A 25,472-nucleotide genomic window follows, 5' to 3' on the forward strand; every position below is an offset into this window, starting at 1 on the left:
AGAATCTCAACTACTTGGAACCTGCAATTAAGGCCTGTGGCATTTGCTCCAAAGTCAGCACACAAGAAGCAGCACTTTGCCTGCGGCTTAGTAAGTTAACTATCGGTCACAGAGTACAACTCCCACTCCCTGTGACATTTCACACACTTCGTCGCAGAGACAGAATTTAAAATGAGATGTGAGATCTTTCAATAACTTTATCAAACACAGATTGTTTAGGTGCAGGAGACATTTCTAAAAGAAGAGATTCCCTTAAAGTGAAGTGAAGTCGCTCAGTCGTGTCCAACTCTTTGCGACCCCATGGACTGTAGCTTGCCAGGCTCCTTCGTCCATGGAATTTTCCACGCTAGAATACTGGAGTGGGTTGCCATTTTCTTCTCTAAGAGATACTGCTAAGGATCTCAAAATGTAACAGCAGGGTGGAGTACAGTTTACAAAAGTTTAGAGGAAATGTCAGATAGGTTTCTATTGTCAGAGAGGTTAAAACTCAGGTGTGGTTCAATGTTATAACAGGTCACAAAGTGGCATGAGTTGGGTTCTTCTGGATCAGAGAGTGCATCTGCAATTTGACTTTGCATAAATTTAGCTCCCTGCCACTGCAGCCAGCCTTTGCCTCTGTGTAAGAGTGCATCTCAACAGCCATCTACTTGCATATGAGATTTGTGCACTCCACGTTTACTTAGATGGTTATCTACTTCACACTCATACGGAGAGCAGTTAATGAGTGAACTTCTGGAACTGGATCACAGAATTGTTGCTCACTGCCACACAGTGTTTTTTCTCCCAGTGAATTCGGTTCCCTCATCACTAAAACTGGGGTAATCAGAGCACTTACTTCACATAGCATGAGAAAATGCACTCACTGTCAAGTGCTTGCTACAGTGCCTGGCTATTGTAAATGTTATCGTGGCGTCTGCAGGTCTGGTGGACTTAGAACTCAGACTTCCAGCACCAAAAGGTTGTGGGATTTCTGTTGATGCTTGGCCTCAATCCCTCTAATATAGATCATGGTACATCTGTGAACTTGTCCAAGGAGTGGGGAGGCCTTACAAATAGCTGTGAAAAGAAGAGAAGCGAAAAGCAAAGGAGAAAAGGAAAGATATAAACATCTGAATGCAGAGTTCCAAAGAATAGCAAGAAGAGATAAGAAAGCCTTCTTCAGCGATCAATGCAAAGAAATAGAGGAAAACAACAGAATGGGAAAGACTAGGGATCTCTTCAAGAAAATCAGAGATATCAGAGGAACATTTCATGCAAAGATGGGCTCCATAAAGGACAGAAATGATATGGACCTAACAGAAGCAGAAGATATTAAGAAGAGATGGCAAGAATACACAGAAGAACTGTACAAAAAGGATCTTCAGGACCCAGATAATCACGATGGTGTGATCACTGACCTAGAGCCAGACATCCTGGAATGTGAAGTCAAGTGGGCCTTAGAAAGCATCACTATGAACAAAGCTAGTGGAGGTGATGGAATTCCAGTTGAGCTATTCCAAATCCTGAAAGATGATGCTGTGAAAGTGCTGCACTCAATATGCCAGCAAATTTGGAAAACTCAGCAGTGGCCACAGGACTGGAAAAGGTCAGTTTTCATTTCAATCCCAAAGAAAGGCAATGCCAAAGAATGCTCAAACTACCACACAATTGCACTCATCTCACATGCTAGTAAAGTAATGCTCAAAATTCTCCAAGCCAGGCTTCAGCAATATGTGAACCATGAACTTCCTGATGTTCAAGCTGGTTTTAGAAAAGGCAGAGGAACCAGAGATCAAATTGCCAACATCCGCTGGATCATGGAAAAAGCAAGAGAGTTCCAGAAAAGCATCTATTTCTGCTTTATTAACTTTGCCAAAGCCTTTGACTGTGTGGAGCACAATAAACTGTGGGAAATTCTGAAAGAGATGGGAATACTAGACCACCTGATCTGCCTCTTGAGAAATTTGTATGCAGGTCAGGAAGCAACAGTTAGATCTGGACATGGAACAACAGACTGGTTCCAAATAGGAAAAGGAGTTCGTCAAGGCTGTATATTGTCACCCTGCTTATTTAACTTATATGCAGAGTACATCATGAGAAACGCTGGACTGGAAGAAACACAGGCTGGAATCAAGATTGCCGGGAGAAATATCAATAACCTCAGATATGCAGATGACACCACCCTTATGGCAGAAAGTGAAGAGGAACTCAAAAGCCTCTTGATGAAAGTGAAAGAGGAGAGTGAAAAAGTTGGCTTAAAGCTCAACATTCAGAAAACGAAGATCATGGCATCCGGTCCCATCACTTCATGGCAAATAGATGGGTAAACAGTGGAAACAGTGTCAGACTTTATTTTTCTGGGTTCCAAAATCACTACAGATGGTGATTGCAGCCATGAAATTAAAAGACGCTTACTCCCTGGAAGGAAAGTTATGACCAACCTAGATAGCATATTCAAAAGCACAGACATTACTTTGCCAACAAAGGTTCGTCTAGTCAAGGCTATGGTTTTTCCTGTGGTCATGTATGGATGTGAGAGTTGGACTGTGAAGAAGGCTGAGTGCCGAAGAATTGATGCCTTTGAAGTGTGGTGTTGGAGAAGACTCTTGAGAGTCCCTTGGACTGCAAGGAGATCCAACCAGTCCATTCTGAAGGAGATCAGCCCTGGGATTTCTTTGGAAGGAATGATGCTAAAGCTGAAACTCCAGTACTTTGGCCACCTCATGCGAAGAGTTGACTCATTAGAAAAGACTCTGATGCTGGGGGGGATTGAGGGCAAGAGGAGAAGGGGACGACAGAGGATGAGATGGCTGGATGGCATCACTGACTCAATGGACGTGAGTCTGGGTGAACTCCAGGAGTTGGTGATGGACAGGGAGGCCTGGCGTGCTGCGATTCATGAGGTCGCAAAGAGTCGGACACGACTAAGCGACTGATCTGATCTGATCTGATCTGGTATCACAAATATATCATTCTAGGTAGGCTTTAGTTTATAGCAACTGCCATTTTTACATGTGGCTGGTGTCTCTGTCTCCAAGACAAAGGTAAGACTTGGAAGGAATAGGGCAATTATAGAGCAACAGGAAAAAATGTCCAACCCAAACCTTTCAAACAAAATAGAGGGAAAGGGGTGGAAAGCCAGATATTGATTAAGAAAGTGTACCATCAACTTATTAAGGTCTGGCAAGACCTCAATGAATATACACTTGATGTTGGATGCTCAGAATCAGAGAGAATCTTGCTTCTTGTCCAAGGTGAGGTTAACTTTACATTAAGAAGTGAGGGAGGTTGGTTCTGGTGAATGTTTAGAAGCCCAGCCATTGACCAGGTAGCTCCTGTTGGAAAATGAAGATCTCTCAAACCATAAAATGTCCTTCTTTTTTCCACTCAGATTCTCAGATAAGGTGGTGGTGGTGGTGGTTTAGTCACTAAGACATGTTCAACTCTTGTGACCCTATGGACTGTAGCCTGCCAGGCTACTCTGTCCATGGGATTTTTCAGGCAAGAATACTGGAGCGGGTTGCCATTTCCTTCTTCAGTCTCAGATAAGGCAGTAAAAGCTAAAAACATTTTCCCCTAATGATCATGAAGCCCTTTCTATTCCAGGAATTTACAAGCTTTTCCTTGAATTTTTTTCCTGTCTTCCTGCTGCTGTTAATCAGCATTTTCAGGAAGCTTTATTCCCCTGAGGGACCACGTTTTTGTTTCCATTTCAGATGAATGACTTGGATGGCCCAACCTGGCTTGCCAGGTACAAAACTGCTTTCCAAAGCGTGTCTCCTGCTGCTCCCTTCCTCTCTGTTTTTCTATTTTGGGCTCCTGTGACCTTGGACACACAGGAGACCTGGTATTTCCCCAGACCCAAAGTGCTTGCTGGGTGTTAACATGTTTTATCTAATGGCAGCAGACTCCTGGATTCCTGCTGCCAAGGCTGAGTTTAACCTAAAGTTACCCCTAGAAGGGCAGGAGGGCAGGGCAGGTTACTGGGGTATGAGTCAACCATTGCAGTTTCTACTTCTTTTTCACTCTTAAAGGTACAGGAACAGGACATAAACAGGGTGGTGAAGAGACTGAATCACATCCAAAAAAGCTCAGACACAGGGCAATCAGATTCACTTTTATTATGAACAAACACAATCTCAGATCAGTACAACTAGCTTTGGAGTTGATATTAATAGAAATTATTCCAAAATTATTCTTAGGTCACAAATAACTACTATCCCACATAAAAAGGGAAAAATCCCACCCAATTAAGGAAAAGGTATCCTGTGTATGTTTCCATGGCAATGAGTTTATGCATTCTCAGATTTTGTCCGGCTAGTTATCCACCCTTTATCTGATGCATTTATTCCATCTCTCAGAGAGAACCATATAGATTCCTGACGGCATCCAGGACACGTGGCTCGTGGTGGACACACTTCATGGTGGATACTGCTACTATAAAAATACTCAGAACTTAAGAGAATTCCAAGATGCTTTATAAAAAGCATTAGTCATGCCTCAAAACTGCCCTTTGAGGTAGGTCAGTATTATTATCCCATTTTAACAGAAGGAAAACTGAGGCACATTATAGTTAAATGACTTGCCCAGGGTCACATAGCAAGTCAGTGGCACAGTGGTAGGACAGGCCCTGGCCTTAACCACCCATATAACTTTGACATCGAGCTTTCTTGAACTTTTCATGATGACCCATTTGAGCTACACTTACAGAGAATACACTCAGGATACTAGCTAACCAGGAGGAAAAATTTCCATTTTAAATGCTACAACCATCCTTTAATCTAAAAAAAAAAAATAATAATAATAAATCAAATACATTCAAAATTCCTTCTACCCTCCATCAAATGTGGGCAATTAAGAAAAATAGCCCTAAGCAAAGTTTCCAAAATGAAGCCCAGAAAGGAATCCTGCAAACAGCTACACTGATCATTCTCTAGCCAGGCCCCCTTTTATACCAGCCACTTCTGCAGGCTCTGGGGTGCAAAGGGGCTCCAAAGAGGGAGCAGGGAGGGAGCAGAGCACGTTCAGAGGCAACACTGTTTAGAAAAGATGTAAGGCATCCAGATAAGTTGTCAGCATACCCACAAAGCAAGGACTGTTAGAAATTCAGACACCATCAGATCTGAGTTTTTGGGTCATTAATGCATCATTTGAATTTAGCTTTAGAACCTTAAAAACAGTATTCCTTACTCAGTAGACAACCCCCACCTACACAAGTACAAGTACCCTGGGCCCAAGGACACCATCCAGCCTTGTGTAGGGTCATGGTATAGATCAGATCCACGGAACACAATTAGAATAGAAAGATAAGTTGGTTTTGATCATCAGTTGTAAAGCATGCATCTGATGACCTGTGGAATTAAAACTACCCCACAGGCATTTCCAAGCGGTAGGTGCTTGGTCAGAGGATCTAATCTACAGTGATCTTCCATTAGATTTTTTTTTTTTCCTACTGAGAGGAACAACTCAAAAGACAAGGATGCCTTTAGTTTAGCCTAAGCTCTGTAGCCTCCATCTATCCAATTAATACAGGAAGAAATGTTCTCCTCCTTTCCATCCTTGGAGCTCAACAGTGGCAGAGCATTTGGTATTGTATATTTTCAACCTTTAAATAGAATAAAGCCAGGTTTCTGCCTAGACAACTGAGGTTACAGGGACAAAGGGACCCAAGGTTCTTCCAACACTCCTCTATACTATCGTCTGCCCTAGACTGTGTTGTGGGGAATGCTGGTTAGTTTGCTGAACAGAGACACTGTTCAGCAAAGTTCATGGCATCTCACATCCTAAGCCTCAGTCAAGGTCTTGCGGTACACCCTGGCTCCCTCCAGGGGGCTGGGGCCACCTTCTGAGTGAGGCACTTTGGAACCTGCCTTTGCTTCTTGTGCTTCCCAGTGAAGGCTAGGCCCCCCCTGCTTCTGCAAGCCTCGCACTGTCCGCTGGGAGCACTGACTCAGGGTAGGCAGCTTATCCAGTAAGCCGGGGGCATCCAGCATGCTCTCTGGTTCTGACCCAGACAGAGGAGACTAAAAACAAATCCTCTTTTGCTCCATGGCTGGCTCTGGCACAACATGAGCATTCGGCTTGGCCGTGCCTCATGAGTGCGAATGCCTGTGCCCAGGATGTTTCTAGCAGGCTTTGCCAGCCTTGTCTGGAGTCATCAGTGTGGTAAGGAGCACAAGGATATAGACGGAGACTCTGGAGGCCAAGTGAAAGTGGCAGCTTGCTCAACTTTGTAAAGAGAAACAGTGGTTCAGTGACCCTGACCATTCTGTCAGTAAGAGAGGGAACGACTTGGACCGCAGTAGCCATCACTGCCTCTGAATACACACAGAAGAGGCTTGCCTGTCCAGAAAAAGAAGGAAACGTCAAGGAGATAAAACCAGCAGGAGAAAGTGGACAAAGATGGCAGAGCCAAGAATTGATAGGGTAGTTGAGAGATTCCTACCCCATCCCCCAGCCAGTCCTGTATTTTCCGCTAGAAGGTAATAGAAGGAATGAGTGAAAGGGTTCAACACCGTGGGGAGAAGCCTTCTAATGCTTTCTCAATCCAAGGAGAAAGTGGAATTAATGAAATGAACCCAACATCTAACTTGTTTGTATAACCAGCTTCTATATCAGGACACCCAACAACTTACTCAGTAACCTTCTGAATCCCCCAGCAATGTGATCTCAGAGCCTTTCTTTTGTAACCCTATCTCTTAGGAACTGCCTACAGACCCTGCCCCTCAACCTCTCCATCTCCTGTCCAGCAGCGAGAGGAAAGGAGGCAACCTGGCTAATTCTTCCTCTTCTTCAAGCCCCCTCTCTTTCAGAGGGAAATACTCTAAGAGAATTACTTTAATATTCCAACCAAAGTACCCATGTATATATAGCTTTATGTTTGACCCAACTCTGGCTCCTAAAATTCTTTCTTTTTTGGGAGGCAGCTATGCTCACCACCATACCACCAATGTATCTCTTTTTGAAGTCTCAAAATGCTGTAGCCATCTTCTTACTATGAGGGGAGCTGACCAATATCCCCAAGATGGCAGAGTAGAAAGATGAAAGAATTTTGACAATTTCCTGAGCTGCTGGAATCAGCAATTCTGGAAATAACCAACCTCAAGATTTCTTGTTATCTAGAATAAGAAATCTTCCTGTTGTGAAAGAAAGAAAACAATTCGTCTGCAGCAGAGACCACTTTTACCACAAACTAAATGCTTCTTCTTTATCCTAAGCCTAAAGTATATCAGGACATTGAGATTTGCTTTTGAGTTTTAGGACTGCCCTGCTCCACAGATATTTCCCAGAGTCAGGAGAGAAAGGGAGCATACTGGGTGATGGGCAGACAGGGGTGTCTGATCACAGCAGGAGCTTCCTGCCTTGTTTCCCACTTCAACTCATCCTATTTATCAATCACACCATGCATGCTGACTCTCTCCCCTGACAATTTACCTGTTTTTTCAGTTTGGTGCCAAAATAAAGTTATTTTTCCATTTCATTTAGCAAAAGTCTGGGCTGAAGATCATCAAGGCCCTTCCCAGAAGATTCTGTCATATCTCTAGCTTGAGCCATCCACCTTAAAGCTCAGACAGCTCAAGGAAAGGGTCAGCCGGGGCAAAGACCACTAGTTTGAGACTACAGCAGGGTTGTCTAGGCTTTGGAAGCTGGAAACCCACCAATGACTGACCACCTGCTTGCCTGGGGGGCAATGAGGAGAAGGAGAAAGGAAGGTGACAGGGACAAAACAAAGGGAAGGATAATGGGAACAGAAGAGAAAGAAGATAGGAGAAGAAATAAGAACATGAGCTTAGCATCATAAAGGCAGAGTTGTTGGCTTTCAATTTAAAAAGAAAATTTTAAAGAATACTGTACTGTAATGGGTTAACGTCATCTTTAGCATCCTGGTAGCATTATTCAGTAGTTAATAAACAGAACATTAAACCTCTGCCCAGATGGCTTTTGGAAAAGAAACCCAAGGGACCACAAATTCAGCCACTCTTGTAGCTTTCCTCTCCAGTTCTTTTTATCCTGGCCAAGATGGCAGCCTTGGATACTTTCTTCCGGTCATAAGCCAGACCGATGGCAGCCATGCAATCAATGAAGAACGTGGTAAAGTTGATGTGCCAGCGGTACTCACTGGCTGAGTAGTCATAAGGAAAGGTGTGGTGGTAGTTGTGGAAGCCCTCACCTGGAACAAAAGCAGAGAAAAGTTAAGCAGCTATACTGTGGATTGCTGGATTCTTGATCTTGGCACTCTGGTTCCCTAGCAGAATGCCTCACACCTAGTAGAAACCTGTTGCTGTTGAATGAATGAATGCAGCTAGTCTTTTAAACTCTGAACCAAATAGATCCCCTCAGAGGCATCTTAAGAAATGACTGGGGAGAACCTGGTCACCATGGCTCTCTGGGAACCTTTGTGGGAGAAGGGCTGGCAGTTTCTCTGAGAAAATAAGATGATTTGAGAGAAACTGCTATCAGTAGGAATGGGGTTTAGACTAGAAAACCCCAGAGCCTCACTACATATTTGTATAAGACCCTAAAGGCTCTGTGCATATGTGCATGTGTTAGAGCGGACAGAGTCCAGAATGAAGAACTTTTACTGGGTTTCTTACAAAGATGAGCAAAGAAGCACACTTTCCCCCACCGCATGGGCACTCTCTCCAAGGGTTGAAGGTACCAAGAGAACTGGGCGACACAGTCAAAAGTCAGAAGAAAGGAGGCCTAGCCCAGGGGCCTAAGTTTCCTTGCCTCTACTGGTTCAGAGTGGACTGTTTTGGCTCCTAATTCTTTGAGCTTTCACCCTGGGGTGATGCTGATAAAACAGAAGCTCTCTGAGGGAATAAGAATCAAAAAGCTTAGGTATTCCTTCCAGCCTCTAAAATTCTGAAACGAGCAGTTCACTTTGCTGGACAGAGGAAAATCAAAGAAATTCTAGATTCAGAATAATTTCTGTAATGAGTCAAGCTGTGGAAACTCCATAGACAGAGTTCTCCAGTCCTAGGCAGGCTCTTCTTTGTGAACCACATTCAATAACAATACCCTTATGAGGCTGGGGTAAAGAATAGCTAATAAAAGAGTGTACTGAACCCTTTGAAGATGAAAGAGCCCCAGTACAGTAATAGTGACATTAATAACCAACAAGGAAGGAAGTCCTGTGACGGGAATAACACCATCCAGGGCACCATCTCAAGGTTTGTTCACAGTGTGGCTCATCAGTTTATTCAATGAGAACTGAGTAGGAGGGTAGGATAACCCCAAGGCTAAAGGTACTGATGGAAGATCGCTAATTTCCATAAATGACTTTGCAACTAGGCTCTGTCTAAGCACTAGCTAGGCCCACACTTATCAGATTTAAAACAATCAGACACACACACGGTGCCAAGAGAGGAAAGAAAGCGGAGGAAGGTTAGTGGGCAAAAGAAGGATGAGACTCTGTAACTGGAACAGCAAGATAGAGCCAAGAGAGGCTCAAGCAGGGAGGTTAGCTCTGGCAGAGAGAAGATGAGCATGTGACTGGGGGTGGGGAGGTAATTCAAGAAGAACAAGATTAGAATGGCAGGCAAGCAGGGGAAACAGGCGACCAGAGAACAAAGGGTGAGGTGATAAACAGGGAGCAACAGGGATGAAGGAACGAATGGTAAGTGACATACTGACAGCCACTCTGAATAGGGGAAGCTCACAACAGATCTGTTTGCAGTACAGGACTGATCTCATTCCAGAAACCTTCCATGACATTCACTGGTTTTCTATGAAAATAGCCTATAATGTGATTGATTTCAAACATGGTTCAGAGTAAGAACATGTAAACAGTACACGGTGTCTGGAAGGAGGGAAAGATGCATGAAAATTAAAAAGGAATGAAAAAGATGTCTTTAGTACAGAGAATAATAAAAAAGACAAAGATGGTCAGGGTTGAGAGTATAAAGGAAGGTTTTAAAGAGAACTGAGTGACGGCTAGGCCATGGCACATGTATATGTGTGGAGCAGGGAGGTTGCCTATCTGTGCTGGATGACCAGAGGCCCTGATCACTGGAAGAGGCCGTGGGGTCTGCCTAAGGAAACCTAATTCCAGGCCTTAGTCAAGGTCTATATTTAGCTGAAAAGAGTGACAGACCAAAAAAAAAGAAAAAGAAAATGGAGACAGATGGCAGAACCCTACTGTCTGGCTATTAGAACAGGAATGGTAGAAATAAATTCCTGAATAGTCAGCATTAGGTCAGTGAGTGAGTGCTTTATGGTAGTTTCCTAAGTCACACTGTGGGGAGGGAGTGTTCCCAGCACAGCAGAGAAACAGAAGAGAGAAAAATAAAGGATAAGAGAAGAGAGTGGTAGGTGGTGATAAAGGGCCACCAACAGTTGCTTTGATGTCCTTCATACTGGCATCACCAGGTAGTAAGGCATGTAATACACTTCAAATATTGCCCCTCTGAATACAGGAAGGTGATAAAAGAGAAGCTTAGTGAGTTAAATGACAAGTATTTGTTCTGTATATCACAACTAAATGTAAAATACTAGGCTTTCTGGCCACCCAGATGACCCTACTCTTCTATTTATGCATTCCCTGCCCCAAGCAAGACTACCACCCAGATCAGAGATGACTGGGAAGAGAACAGCCCAAAGGGGTTCATCATACATAGCATTTGTGGCTTGCTCTTAAACCTGGAATTAAAGGCATTGTCATTTTTCACCCTTTTCTCTTTACATAGGACTTGTTGCTTAACTTTCAAGGGTTTTCTAATACTGTCCCTTAGTTTTATAGTGGAATGACATATGGAGAGGGGTCATAAAACAGGTAAATCTAGTTTTTCTGGCACGTAACCTAATACCCTAAGCAGCAGACCACTAGACGTGGTCTTGCTGTGGACTGCTGACTTACCCGCAGCTCCCAGGGAAACCAGAATATTCTCTCGGGGGTTGATGGTCTTGTCATAAGGGCGGTATCCATACATATGGGCAGCACTATTCACCAGCCAGGTGACGTTGAGCCCAAGGGCATAACGGAATAAGGTGGCAAAAAACAGGCTGTTTTGAAACGTTTCATCCCACAGATACCATGGCACGAGTGTGGGCAGGATGAAGCACAACAACAGGACACCAGGTTTGTAGTACCTGCATTGAGAGATCACAGGCTCAGTGAGTGGAGAGGGGACGCTGAGACCTACCTGATTTTCCACTCTCACAGGGCGGGGCTGTCCCTTTCTACACTGAGAGCACAGTGTGGCAGGCAACAGAACAAGAGCGAATGGGCAAGGAAATTTTCTGAGAATACAGTGTTATTATCATACTTCTGAGATGAGGTAATGAGGGGTTAAATGACTTTTCTAGGGTCACACTACCAGGAAGTGGTGGAGCAAGGACTGGAATGTTTCATCTCCTGACTCTAAATCCATTGCTCTCTTTTACTACTTCAGGGAAATAGACAGGGTCCAAATTACAGACTGAGTTCTCCTTCCCGGGTTTTTCTGTTCTGCCTTTGGGCTTCCTTTCTCTTTCAGCAGTGCTCTTCGCAGAATCTATGTTTAAGTCAATCTTTATTTTTTTTTTGGCCACACCAGGTGGCACAAGGGGATCTTAGTTCCTGGACCAGAGATCCAACCTGTGCCTCGTGCACGTGTGGAGTCTTAACCACTGGACCACCAGGGAAGTCCCCAGGACTTTTGTTTAGTATGTTGCCTTCATCTCCTGCTAGCCAGGAATCTTTCTCATCCTTCCTCTTCTTCGCCCTCAGAGAGGCACCCCAAATGTCCTAGATGCCAGCAGATCTGTCCCTCTGGAGGCCCTGTTCCATTCTTCCTCCTCCCAAAGGTACAGCAAGCATCAACATTACCAGGGAACTGATTTCCTAGACACCTTCAGCAGTTAAGTCTGCTACTCTGGTATCATTAGTAAGCCCTGCTGCCTTCAACTCCTCTCCATTCCTACCACCACTTCCCTGCACAGAAACCCAAGACTTCCCCACCTCTTTAGTTCAATGCCTTCTCTCATCCACCCCAGAGGTACCGTTCTAAAGCACACCTCCAACCATGCCACCTTCTGGCTCAAAAACCTTGCCATGGTTTCCTATTGCTTGGGTTGAATTACACCTTGTCTGCTTGTAAGACTCCATAACAATGGCATCAGTCTCTGCTGCTAGTCTTTTTTCCTACCACACCCTGTATTTCAAGCAAAAGGACTCTGTTGCAGGAGTATGCTTCAGCTCTTTCTTTCTGTTTGCACTGTCCCCCCACCCACCTGCCCTGTGCCATCCATCAGTGGATTCCAAAGCTACTTTCTTCATAAGCCCTTCCCTGATGTTCCCCACTCTACAGTCTCCCTCCCTTTTGTGCCTCTCCTCGCTATGGAAAATATTTTGCCATGTATCATAGGTATTTGGACACTTGGCTTATCCTTCCACTCCCCAGTAAGCTATGAACTCCTTGAAGGTAAGGACTATGACACATTTGGCTTTGTATCCATGACCGTCCTAGGTCAACAAACATTTGTTGAATTTAATTGGCTTAGGTAGTTCAGAGAAAAAGAAACAACAGTCTATGGCTCTGGGCTCATGGGCTATTAAAAATTAGGGTTTTAAATTGTAATTTGAGATATAGAAACCAAGTAAATTTCTCAGCTCATGTTGACAAGTCCTAGGAGAAAAAAGGGGGTCCCCTAATGCCAGGTCCCCAGCTCCATCATCATGTCACTCACCTCCTCTGGAACATCACCAGCTTCTCGGCTCTTAGGTCGGATAAATTTAGCGTGGAACCCTTTTCTTTGACAGCTGGGTGTTTGCGCACAAGCAGCCAACCCACGTGAGAGAAGAAAAAGCCACGTCGGGAATTGTGGGGGTCGGCATCCGTTTCTGAAAACTTGTGGTGGGCACGGTGATCTCGGGACCATTCAAAAACGTCATTCTAGAGGAACAGAGAAGAGGAATGAAGGCCTGTGGAAAGACACCCTCTCAGGGGAATTCCAATTGCCAGGTGTCTTCCAGAGCCCACAGCTCTCAGCCCAACCTCACAAAATACCTAGGAGTTGGTGCTCCAAAGGAGAAGTCATGGAGTTGCCTCCTTTCCTTAAACTTGCTGCTGAAGCATAAGTGGAAAAGCAACTTCAAGTCTCAGGACCACATGAACAGGGCTGGCTGCTTCTCGAGGGTTATGTGGTGAGTGGAATGCAGGAAGATTGTACAGGGCTCAGAGTTTCATTAGGAGGGAACACTGCAATTCTTCAAGCAAGAAATGGGGTGTGGGGTGCCTAATCCCTGAGCGTGGATAACAGGAGGCAGGCAACCTTGTGTCTTAGCATCCTGGTCAATGGATGAAGCTGTGGGCAGTTCCATTCTGATGCCTTGGCAAGAGATAACTCACACAACTTGAAAAAGCCAGACAGATAAATCACGATATGACCACATTCCCAAATGGCCTCTGGGACTCTTTCTATCCCATACAGTGCCAATCTCGCTTCCTTGTTTTGCCCCGTGGGTACAATATCAGGAGCCCTTGAGGCATTAAGGCATATGGCAGAGATGATTATGCAATCGTGGGATATTGCCATGGAGAAGGAGACTAACTGGGCTTCCTTGTGTTTTCCTCTTGTTCCAAGCTAGGCCCCTCACTACATGCTATCTTTTGCCCTTTGCTACTGCTTAATAACTATGAGTTCTCTTTCTCCAGTCCCCTTCATTCTATCTCTGCTAAAAACTTTCTGCTTCAACAAACCTCAACACTTGACTTAGGCAGCCTGGTAACCCATTAAAAGGACCATAATGTTGGTCTGCCTAAACCCTCAGTGACACAATTTCCCCATCTGTGAAATGGGGATAACAATAATACCTACCTCCTACGACTGTTGTGAGGGTTTAATGAGGCAATCTATGTCAAGCGCTTAGAATAGTGCCAGACATATGGACAGCACTATAAAAGTGTTTGATCGTCTTACCTGAAAACAACAGAGTTTCAAAGAAGAATCTGTGAAACATTAACTTCAACCCCATTGTGATAGAGGGTTAGAAGACATCCACCCAGAGTTGTGAATGTTTTGTCCAATGTCTGCCCATGAAGCCAGGCTCAGCTCTTGCCTTATGCACTTATGAAAGACCACAACAGCCAGACTGGGTGATAACAGAGGTTCAAAAATGACCCTACACACTGACAGTATTTCCTCTTTATCTCCTACTTGCCTCTGCCAGTCACTCAGAAGTATCCTTATGTTTTATGGACTTCGGGACTGAACCGGAACTTAACCACAAGGAGAGAGGAAAGTGAAGTGGCTGTCCAGGTGCTGTCCCTCTCCAGGCACTGATCGCCTCCATTCCGCCACCGGCTCATCGATCAAGAGTGAGGAGAAAAAGAGCTGAGCACAGCTGGCTTCTTACCTGGAATGCCATGGTGTTGCCAATGATCAGGAAGACCCGCAGAGGCAGCCGAGCTTTGTAGGTTCGGTGACTCCACAGGCGATGGGCCCCTGCTGTGATGCCCAGGGCACCCATCAGATAGTAGAATAACACTGCCAGGATAAGACAGGGCAGGCAGTCACGAACCTGGGAAAGCGTTTGCATGATGTTTTCCTCAGGCCAGAGTGTGTGTAGGCTCCCAGTGAGGATCTGCTTTCCCCTGAACTCCAGGGATACCTTGATCTCTTAGGCTCCTTTGATTTTAATCACTTGAAAAGTATCATCCTCTCTCATCATCTAACCTTGGAGCTGGAATAAGCTTAGGAGTCCCAGGGAACTTCAGAAAGGCAAGAGAGAGAAGAGGCCTCTTACCCCCCGGCCACTTGGCATTCTCAGTCATGAGGGATATTCTCCCAAGTCCCATCCCCTCTGACCTTCTGCTAACCTTCTTCAACAGTTTAAGGACCACAGACCACTACAGCAGTGCTTAAGACCCATGGGCAAGGGTGGTATTAAAATATTTAACAGACAGTAGAGTCTGGGTACTGACCCATTTGAGGGTTCCTGGGTTCTAGGGGACATTAAGGGGGCTCAGAACTATAACTATTTACCAAGTGGTCCAAAAACCTTTTAGCAGACAATGTGGCCACAGGAGGGGGAAATTCACCCTGCACATCAGTCATAGCTGCAGTGTCTTAAGCTTCGCCAAGGATTTTATGTTTTCTGATTCACTAGATATCTTGAAAGGGGTTTAATATCCCTCGCTTTGCGGCTGAAAAAACAAATGCTCAGCAAAGTTAAGTGTTTATCTGTAGTCACATGGCTAGGAAATGGAGCCATGTCTTGAAACTAGATTTTTGTCTCAACTAAGTGGTTCGTGTTCCAGAAGTCTGCCACAAGGATGTATACCATCCACCTCCCCAAGATATGCCCACGATTCTGTGGCATATGTCTTGCCAGATATGTCTTGCCTTTGCCATATCCCTCTGCTAGCGCATACTCCAGCTGGCAAGGCTAATTCTAGATAACAGCAGGACAGGCTCAAAGTTGCCCAACACTGTCATGCCTCACCTTCCTGGAGGTCTGCAGGTTCCAGGCGCCAAATAGAGTCTCTAACTGGGAGGTGGGTTGCTGGGCAACCCAACAGCCACCCACCTTCCTCTGCTCAATAGCTCTAGGGAGGCAGGGGCTGAGGCCTTGGTAGAGCAGTGACTATTGACAATGTTTCATTCCTAGGGAAGCGGCTAGAAACAATAGATTCTCAGTGGCCACTGAACTTAGTTGCAGTTGGAGACACTGTACATTGTAACAAATCGTTCTGTGTTCTCCAGCCACAGATACCAGTTTCCTAAACAAGCTCCCACCCAACCCATCTTCCTCTACCCTATCCAATTTCTCCTACAGAACAGGAGGAGAGCCATGGAGCCAGAGTCTGTCCCCGTGAGACTTCCTCTACTCATAGCCCTCTGGACGGGGTTGGGGCCCTAGGTGACTTGCTGGACCCCGGGCATGTGGTAATAGCCTTTCAGAGGCCATATCTGTCTGCATCTACACCTGGATAGATGACAGTTGAGCCACAGCCCACCAGTCACCAAGGGTAAAGGAAAAGGTCTTTGGGCACAAAAGAAGAAGCACTCAGCTCAGAAGCAAAGAAGCTCCTAGGGTTGTTTCATGCCACAGAAGACCCTGGCAAGTTGACTCAGAAAAGTACCTAAGATCGCTGCATTAACAGAGGAATTGGAAAAAGCACTCAAACGCTCTGGTGCCTTTTTCTATCAGCACCTCTAAGCCTATCTACTAGAAGGCTTTGGGTCAGTTGGAAACTCATTCTCTATTATACTGGTGGTTAAGCAAAACCTCAGATTTAGTCCCAAGAAAGAGACTGGAGAAGTTTGCCCCATGGTCCCTCAGTGTAGCCAGAGATATCTCTTCAGCCCTTCCCTCAAGGCTGTTCTGAGACACCAACACTGCTCAGTCATGAGAAATGCTGGAATCACAAGCATTTGCTAATTTAACACCATTCTTAGGGATAAAACAAGAAAAGGTAAAGCGAAGCTCCTGAACTCTGAGGACCCTCTGACCCTCCCCCTACCCCCCTTTTGTTCCTTAAGACAAGAGTTCTGATATCCCCACATCAAACCAGTCATTCCATCAGCTAAGCCATCCACCACAGCGCCCAGGGACAGGATACAAAAGTCACCATCCAGTCTCCATGTGGCACATTTCTCTGTCCAAAGGCACAGCACACACCCATGGGCAGGGCACCTAAAAGGTAGTGGGCACAGCCCTGGTTTGCCGATAGCATTCTGCTCCCTGCGCCAGCAGCCGAGGGAAAGCAGTGAGCAGCAGCATCTGGTCAAGCTCAGGACTTTACGAGGCTTTCAGGGACTCTTGGGGATGGAAGGGGCTTGCAGGTGATCAAACACTTTCACCAAACACCTGGTGAAGACTTCTCTACTGGGGAGAAGGGGTGGAGAAAGGAGTCCAAAGTCTCCCTGGGGATTCCCTGTCCTGCTCCTGATTCCTCAATTTGAACTGAAATTCCAGAACTCAAGTTCTGCTGGGTTCTCAGAAGGACTAGAGAACAGATGTCCCCCTCCCCTCAAAAATAAGAGCCGTTCCTGGTCTGCAGATGAAACGATTTCATCGGTGCCTGGCTGGCCCCAGCAATTAAACACGTGTAAAAAAGCACTATCTTTCTAATCTTAAAAAAAAGTACTATTGTCCCCAGTGTGTTCCTTGAAAAACTGAGAGAGGGGATCTACCCAGCTGCATTTCTGTCCATGGATTACCAAGAGGATTCCTCCCAAAAGCTCCACAGACCAGATTCACCACCTTTAGACCAAAGAGGTTCTGGAGGACTTGGCTGAAACTTGGCCCGCCAGCCCTTCTATGTAACTCCCCTCCAAGAGTGCAGCTGTCTGCAAGCACCCCACACCCAAGACTGCTCTGGAAGACCTACAGTTGCTTTCTGGAGGGGGAGTTCTGGCCTGCCCCTCTCAGAGAGTGCTGATGTGCCCCACCCTCCGATCCCTGGTCTTTAGGGTTCTCTGTTTTCCCCTTCCCAAGCCAGACTCATAGTGGCAGAGGTAGGAATGCCCGCAGAGCGCATGTGCGTGTGCAGGCGGCAGGGCCCTGCTATCAGCCCAAGCCCATGGATTCCTGAAAGAGCTGAGCTAAGGGCAGGCAGGTCAGGGATACACTGGGGACTGTCCCCCTCACTGCAGCAGTCTGAAGGCCAGGGCTGCCCGGGCCTGGGAGAGAACGGCTGGAGCGGGATGGGTGTGGAATGGGACATGGAACACTTCTTGAACCTTATTTCATTCTAAGAACATTTTGTCGAGTGGCATGTACAGTCGAGACCTACATGGAGTCACAGATCAATCTGTGTAAACTAGGTTACACAGGAGGCTTCTTCATCTGTTTTGTAACCAAGGAGCCGGAAAGGGCCAAGGGTCAGGGCAAAATAAGTTTGTGCATGACCACCACTCTGTTCCCCTACTACTAACTCTCCTCCTGAGCCGTTGTTCTCATTAACCCATGACTAGACTCAGCTTAAGCCCTCTAAAGTCACTCATCTAGTCCAACGTCCCCATGCCTCCCAGGTAGGGACCTTGATTCTTTCTTGGCTGGCAGGGCTGGGACAAGCAGTCAAGCAAAAGAATTAAAACAGAAAACCTCTTTCAGAAAAAGCTGACTCTCTGGCATAGTTCTGCTCATTTCAAAACCTGAGGCCCATGGTCTCAGGGCTCCAGCCCCAACACCAAAATTAAAAGATCCCCCAGAGTGGACGCTCCTGCATCCCAACCCCCCTAGGCTCTGTTCCCAGGCCATCCAGCCTCTCAGGACACCAAAGAGAAATGGCTGGGAAAACCTCAGCCTGGAGGGGCTGGTGTTTGTACTCTATGTAAGATCTTACTTAACTAAAAGAGTGGAGAGAACCTGGGGTACTGGGTCAGGAGGACATGGGAACTTCTTACCCCAGATATAGGTGTATATCTTGCAGGTGGGGATCAATGTGATCCCATATAGGGCTCCCAAGTGTAACAGAGACATGAGGATGATGTTTCTCCAAACATACTCAAGCTTGGGCTTTGGGCCCTCCTTATCCTGGTAAGTTGGGTCATAGATGTCATCTCTCATTTCAGGGCGGATGTCTTCTTCCAAGTATAGGGGAGTCTTCTCCAATTTGCCCCCTCCATTCTGCAGGACCCTGGAAGGAGGTGCTGTGATGGTGGTGGTGGTTGTGTAGGAGCTAGAGATCTGGAAGGGAGAGGAAGTGGAGGGTCAAGAGAGAGGAGAGGACACGTGGAGGTAGTAGGGACCGCTTCACTCCCTAGTCAAGCTGGGGGAAGGGCGGGGGATAGGCATAGACCCGGTACCAATACCCAGGTTACCTGAGGGAAGGCGGAAGACAGGGAAGTGCCCAGGAACTATGCAGAGACTGGGGAGAGGAGGTGAAACCTCAAGGTGAAGGGGAGATAAGAAAGAGGAGTGAAACACTCGCACCCCAACGAGCACACAAAGGAAAGCCCGCATACCTACATACAGAAGGCTACCGGCAGGACCAGGTTTCTCTTTAAAGTTTAAGAAACGAAAGTTGGAGATCTAAGTTTGCAAATTACAATCCCCATTCCCAACAAACTGAAGGCAGCACAACTCGCAAAAGACGGCTATGTTCTCCCGCGGTGATCTCAACTCTTCTCCAGTGAGTCGCCCAGAAGCCCCACCAGCGCCCGCGAACCCGGGGTCTGGGGGCCATTACTCGGAAGCTCTCACCTCCTCTTGCAGCAAGTGGGCCGGCATCTGGGCTCTCAGACACTGGGATCACTTTCTCGGGGCTGAGACTGCGGAGCGGAGTTCGGGGCAGTCCAAACTGAGTGTAGACTAGTTCCTGAGCCTGCTTTTGCGTGGGGATCCGCAGCGCTGCGCTCGGGACCTTCCGCTGCACGGTGCGCGCTGGACCGGTGTCCGGACCCGACCTGCTGTGCTGGGGATTTAAAGGCTAGCGCTGGCAGGGGGTGACTGTGTCCCGTATTTCCTCAGACCTCTTTTATTCGTTGCCAACAAGGGGCAAAGTGCGCAGAGTTGGTTCACCGTGGGAGATCCGCATGGGCGGGAGAGGGGAGGAGACAGAGCGCCGAGGCGTGCTGGGGGCCGAAGAAGCAAGAACTGGATGCTGCACACACACCGCGGCTTGGCCGCCGCAGCCCCTGCCTCTGCCCCTGCCCCTGGGGAAATGCTAATGGGCTTCTGTAGACTCTGGCGCGTCATTGGCCGAAGGGAATTTGGTGCCACCTCGTCCTGCCGTTGCCATTGGCTCGGCGCAATCTGCTGTTCCCTCTGCCGCGAGCTCCTCACTACCCCTCCCCTCCCTTTCTCCTCGGCTTCTCTTACATCGGCCGCTGGGCCTCTACCGGGCACCCTGCCGCCTCTGAGGCGCTGGGGGAGAGGGAGAGGACCCAGTCGGGGAGTGGCGCGGGGATGCGTGCCAGCCCAGGACTGGCCCCGGGCAATTCGCAAATGGATGGGCACTGGGGAAGTTTCCTGGGAAAGAGTGGGGAAACCACGAGGGCGACCACTCCACACAACTCCACCCCAGCCTTCCCGCTCGTCTAGACGCGTAGGAGGGGAGACGTGTCCTCAAACCCGGGCCCGGGGCCGCGCTCCCGGCCAAGCCCCGCCTCCCTCTGTGCCGAGCGCGCCGGGGATGCGGGGTAGGGGGCGAGGGACGGTTCGGTCCGCCGCGGAACAATGGCCCCGCCCCGCCCACCAGCGGCGCAGCGCTAACCCGGGACTGCTGAACAGGTTTGCGGGTCTCCCCCTCCGGCAGGCGAGCTGGAGGCCGCGCACACACAAGTAGATGCGCTGATGTGTAGATCTGCACGCGCGTAAGAGGTTCAGCCAATGGTCACGCCGAAAGGAAATGTTCACCGCCAGGCACCAGTGAGCTGTGCTGTCCCTGTGCCCATGCCAACAGAAGGTGTGCGGGATGTTTTGGAGATTAGAACGTCGGGTCGTTGTTTTGGAATTGCCTTCGTTGGGAAAGGCCATTTCGTGGAGAAAGGACAGACGTGCTTTCACTCAGAAGCAGGAGAAAGTACTTGTAAGTGCAGCAAGAGTAGCCAAAAGGTATTGCAAGCCAATCCACAAGAATCATTTCATTTGATTCTTACTTGTGGCCCTGTGAGGTAGGTAGTCATTTATTCCCTTTTAAAAGATGAGAGAAGTGAGCTATGGAGAAATTAAATAACTTGCTTTATGGTCACAGCAGCCAATCAATGATGGAGCTAGTAGCTGAGTCCAGAAATGTAATGATGGAGCCCAGGTCTTAATCCCTGCTCAGAATCCCTGGTCCCTGAGATGTTCTGACCTCACTGTTGTGGCTCACAGTCTTGCCTTTTCCGGGGGCTGTGGGAGCCTTACCATGGGGATAAGCTGGGAACCAGGCAGGCTGTGCATTCTCCCGGGCTCCAACCACACCCCTGTCTCCCCAAATACCATCCATTTGGGAAGAGAAGAAAGTGAGGAGTTTTGTGCCAACAACTAGCTTCTGGAAGAGAGGCACCTGGGATTGCCTGGGAGGATGATTAAGGAGCTCCCTAGAAGGCCACAGGTCTTGGGGTCTGGCCAGCCTCCTGGCCGGTCACCATCCACCTCCATTCCAGTCCTGACTCACTGTCCAGTGCAAAAGTTTTGAATGAGACTAGATGTTTTTAGATACAGACAGCTGTCTCATCACGGCTCAGAAGCCCTCAGCATGTTTGTGGGAGAGAAGTCTGGGCAGGTGTTGCTCCTCTCCAGGCTCTCCTGCAATGTCTAATTGGCTTAATTCCTCTGCCATCTATAGAGCTATTCTTCAAGGCAGAAGAGTCAGGGTTGCTTTGAGGGTGTACCCTCAATTGTGGCCAAAAGTGGCTCTACCATTGAGACCAAATTTCTTTCCCTTTAACTGACTAGGTATGTCTGAGCCTATTTCCTCCAGACCCTGGACTTCATCAGGGAATGAGCCTGAAACATCAGAGTTCTCTAGAAACTGCCCTCCTCCTCACTTAGACTCAGGTAGGTATGACTGCTGGTATCACTTAATGCTGCCATTACTATGTAAGCTAGGTGCTAGGTCATTCATTTTCTGCAAGAGAAAGGAAAGGGGGCCTGCCAAGACATAAATGGAGAATCAGGAATGTTTTATTCCTCTCTAAAGACAAGATGCTACCCTGTGGGGGAATCTCTAGGAGTTTATGGAAGGTCTGGATAAGGAGAGAGTTTTGGGGGAGGAGAGGAATGGCCAGAGCCCATCTCACTGTTGATACCTATAGTAAAAGGTGAATGGTTCCCTAGCTTGGGCTTCCTCCCTGAAGTACATCTGGGGCATATCACATGGCTATGAATGTGTCACCCACTACTTTAAAACTCTCACTACTTTAAAACTCTCACTACTTTAAAAGTAGCTTGCCACAACCCATGAAATGTGGCTATGTGGTAGGAGTAATATTATGAGGAAAGCATGAGCTTTTTTTTTTTTTTTTTTTTCCGGTCATAAGGGACCTTAGTGCCCTGACCAGGGATCAGACGTGCCCCCTACATTGGAAGTGCAGTCTTAACCACTGTACTGGCAGGGAAATCCCAGCATGAACTTTGATATCAAGAAGTATTAGGTCAGTGGCAAATTAGAAGTTATAAATAAGTATATGATCAATATTTGTATTCAATTGCATGTATACATTGATTAAGATGATAGGTGTTTTAATGCATAATAAGAAAGCACAAAATATGCTTGGGAGGTGAAGACTGGACCTATAAATCTTGCTTTGTGAAAAGGGGTGCCGGGTACCATGGCAGTTTCTGGACTGATGTTGATCTATGGATTAATTTAATCCCTATAAAAATCCAACAGATTTCTTTGAGGAAATAGACAAGCTGACTCTAAAATTTAAGTGGAAACGCAAAGGGTCAAGAGTAGCCAAAAATTATCTTGGAGGAAAAGAACAAAGTTGAAGGAGTAAAAATATTTTAATTAGGACTTACCATAAGCCTAGAGTATTCAAGAGAGTGTGGTATTAGGAAAATAGAGACAAATAGGTCAATGAAACAAATTAGAAATTTTAGAAACCCACCAACACATGTTAACTGACTTTTTACAATGGTCCCAGGTCAGTACAATGTGAGAGGGAAAGTCTCTTTTAACAAGTATTGCTGGGACAACTGGATAACCATATAGGTTAAATGAACCTCAACCTCTAGCTCATTCCACACACACAAAAAATTAATTTGAGAGCTAAATGTAAACCTACAACTATAAAGTTTCTATATAGAACAGAGGAAAAGATGTTTGTGACCTTGAGGTAGGCAAAGGTTGTTTGGACAGGATACAAAAAAGCAAGAACCATGGGGTGGGGAAATGGATAAATTAGACTCAAGAAAGTTAACATTTTCTGATACCAAAAGGAACTATTAAGAAAACAAATGGATAAGACAGTGAATGAGAACATATATCACAGCACATAAAAAGATAACTCAGAAAACTGATATAAGATTTCACAAAAGGAGGTATAAAAATAGCCAATAAACACATGAAAAATTGCTGAAAGCACTAGTCTTAGATATGACACCTAAAGCATAGGCAACAAAGGAAAAAAATAGACAAATGGAACTTCATCAAAATTAAACTTTTATACTTCAGGGCTTATTATCCAGAAAGTGAAATCACAACCCACAGAACGGGAGAAAATGTTTGCATATCATATATCAGAAAAGGAATTCATATCTAGAACGTACTAGTAACTCTTACAACTCGGTAATAAAAACCCCATTAAAAATAGGTACTGCTCCAAAGAATCGCAAATGACCTATAAGCATAGGAAAAGTTGCTCAGCATTGGTAGCCACTAGCAAAATGCATGTCAAAACCAAGATGAGATACTTGATGCCCATTAGGATGGCTATATTCAATGAAACATAAAAAGTGGTGAGGATATGGGTACATTGAAGCCTTGCTATCGGTAATGGAAAATGGTGCAGCCACTTTTGAAAAAGTTTGGTAGCTCCTCAAAAGATTAAACATGGAGTTACCATATGGTCCAGAATTTCACTCCCAGGTACATCCCCAAGATAAATAAAAATATATGTGCACAGATAAACGTCTATACAGATATTCATAACAGCCAAAAAAAAAAAAAATGGAGACAACCTAAACACCCATTGACTGACTAATGGATAAATAAGAGGCAGAATGTTTTATAGAGGAATATTATTCAGGATTTAAAAAAAAAGAATGAAGTACTGGTACATACCATGACATAAATGAATCTTGAAAATATGCTAAGGGCAAGAAACCACTCAACAAAGAGCCACATGATACCACATATATGAACTGTCCAGAATAGTGAGATCTGTAGAAACATAAAGTAATTTATGTTGTTGTAAATAAACATAATAAGGAAATTTATTGTAAATAAACAATAAAGTAAATTTGTTGTTGTCATTTGGTAACTAAGCTGAGTCTGACTCCTTGTGATCCATGGAGTACAACCCACCAGGGTCCTCTGTCCATGGGATTTCCCAAGCAAGAATACTGGAGTGGGTTGTCATTTCCTTCTCCACAGGATCTTCCAGACCCAGGGATCAAACCCTTGTCTCCTGCTTTGGCAGGCGGATTCTTTACCACTGAGCAACCAGGGAATCCCTATAAGGGCTGAGAACACGCTAAATGTTGGTGACCATGTGAAATCTCTGAAACCCTCAAACGTTGCTGGTGGAAGCATGAAACAGTACAAATACTTTGAAAACAGTTTGGCAGTTTCTTAAAATTCTGAATACTCCCATCCGAAGATCCAGTAATTCCACTCCTGGAACTGTCCTCAAGTGAAATGAAAACATATGTCCACAAAAAGACTCGTACAAGAAAATTCATTATAGCTTCATACATTATAGCCTCAAATGGGAAACATCCCCAAAGTTGCTCCAAGAGGAGAATGGATGAACAGTGTATGAAAAGAATGAACTATAAACACATGCAACAACAGGGATGATTCTTTAAAAAAAAACATGCTCACCAAAAGCTAGACACCAAAAGTAACATAGTGACTGATTTCCTTTTTATGAAGTCTAGTAAGAGGAAAAACTAATGTGTAGTGTGAGAAGGCAATAAAATATTCATTGAACCCCTACTCTACAGCAGGCTCTGTTCTAGGAGTTGGAAACACTGGTGATAAAGCTCCCCATTCTTGCCTTCATGGAGTTTACATTCTGATGGGAGAGACAATTAACATATATTTAATAGCAAGTGCAGAGGGGGGGAAAGAATAAGGGAATTTAGAGCAAATTGTTCTATGAAATGCAGAAACTTCGGAGATTCTGGGCATGATCTGTGCTCAAGAGGAGCCCAAAGCTCATGTCTTTTTTTTTTTTTTTTTTTAAATTACAGTTTGCTGGCCCTAATAGTCTGCTGCTTCAATATTTGTGCCTATTTCTGGACTGGGTTCCCACTTAGCTATGACTTTTCTGGCTCCCCTTTGGGATACAAATGTGTACTCAGGACTTGCTGTCCTGAGTGTTTCTGGGCTGGACCCAGAGTAGACGATCACTACTGGGTGAGGTTCATTTCTAGCCTGCAGGTAGTTGCAAGGGACAGCCTACGGGCAGAACTCGCCAGAACTGCTGAGTCTCTTCACCTGGCCTCTGTCCTTTCTTGACCTCTGCTAGAGGTGAGGAGGTTTTGTGGCCTTGCTCTTCTCTCATTTTACTTCCCTTCAGGAGCTGGCAGCTGAACTCTCCCCTATACTTGTGCTCCTGCATTTACCTGACCTCTGACTTACAGGGATTCTTAAGAAAAGGGAGGACAGTTCAGAGGACTTTCCCACCTCTTCCCACAGCTGAGAAGGCAAAGATTTTCCCCACCCACATGACAAGAAAGAATATGACCCCACACAGGCAAGCAGGTCACTATCAGGAGAGAGAGAGATACTTCTGGGACATAGAGGTGCTTCTCAGCCTGGCATCAGCTCTTCCCCTTGTGTGAAGGCCTATCTTTAGTGACCTGGCCTCTCCAAGCTTGGCTTTGGGTGTCCCACGCTAAGCAGCCCAGTGGGAGGCCAGTAGGCTTCCGTAGGAGGCCATGATCCTCCTGGAAGGGGAGT

The 25,472-nt window shown here is 46.1% G+C and overlaps 2 protein-coding genes across 8 annotated transcripts in view; one reads left to right on the forward strand and one right to left on the reverse strand.

Moving 5' to 3' along the window:
• Positions 1–4,075: 4,075 nt before the first annotated feature.
• Positions 4,076–19,573, reverse strand: SCD (stearoyl-CoA desaturase). Its single transcript, XM_027529175.1, has 6 exons — positions 19,115–19,573; positions 18,316–18,598; positions 14,318–14,448; positions 12,649–12,854; positions 10,838–11,070; positions 4,076–8,149 (listed from the first exon to the last, which is right to left on the reverse strand). The coding sequence occupies exons 1-6, from the start codon at positions 19,139–19,141 to the stop codon at positions 7,950–7,952; spliced, it is 1,080 nt and encodes a 359-aa protein (XP_027384976.1). The 5' UTR covers positions 19,142–19,573; the 3' UTR covers positions 4,076–7,949.
• A 336-nt stretch (positions 19,574–19,909) lies between these two features.
• PKD2L1 (polycystin 2 like 1, transient receptor potential cation channel) overlaps positions 19,910–25,472 on the forward strand; it is a 76,987-nt gene continuing 71,424 nt past the window's right edge. For 3 of the 7 annotated variants that reach the window (XR_003508904.1, XR_003508909.1, XM_027529174.1), the window contains exons 1-2: positions 19,910–20,526; positions 21,296–21,397. The gene's annotated coding sequence lies outside the window, so the exon portion shown is untranslated. The other 4 variants (XR_003508905.1, XR_003508908.1, XR_003508906.1 and 1 more) reach the window with 4 other exon arrangements.

Source organism: Bos indicus x Bos taurus, chromosome 26 (genome assembly GCF_003369695.1).
Source record: "Bos indicus x Bos taurus breed Angus x Brahman F1 hybrid chromosome 26, Bos_hybrid_MaternalHap_v2.0, whole genome shotgun sequence".
Taxonomy (NCBI): Eukaryota; Metazoa; Chordata; class Mammalia; order Artiodactyla; family Bovidae; genus Bos; species Bos indicus x Bos taurus.

Coding starts and splice junctions, on each gene's coding strand:
- SCD (XM_027529175.1), bottom strand. CDS start 19,141: ATGCCGGCCCACTTGCTGCAAGAGGAG. Junction 14,449..18,315: donor GATATACACCTATATCTGGG/GTAAGAAGTTCC, acceptor TTATCCTGGCAG/TGTTATTCTACTATCTGATG. Junction 12,855..14,317: donor GCAACACCATGGCATTCCAG/GTAAGAAGCCAG, acceptor CTGTTCCTCTAG/AATGACGTTTTTGAATGGTC.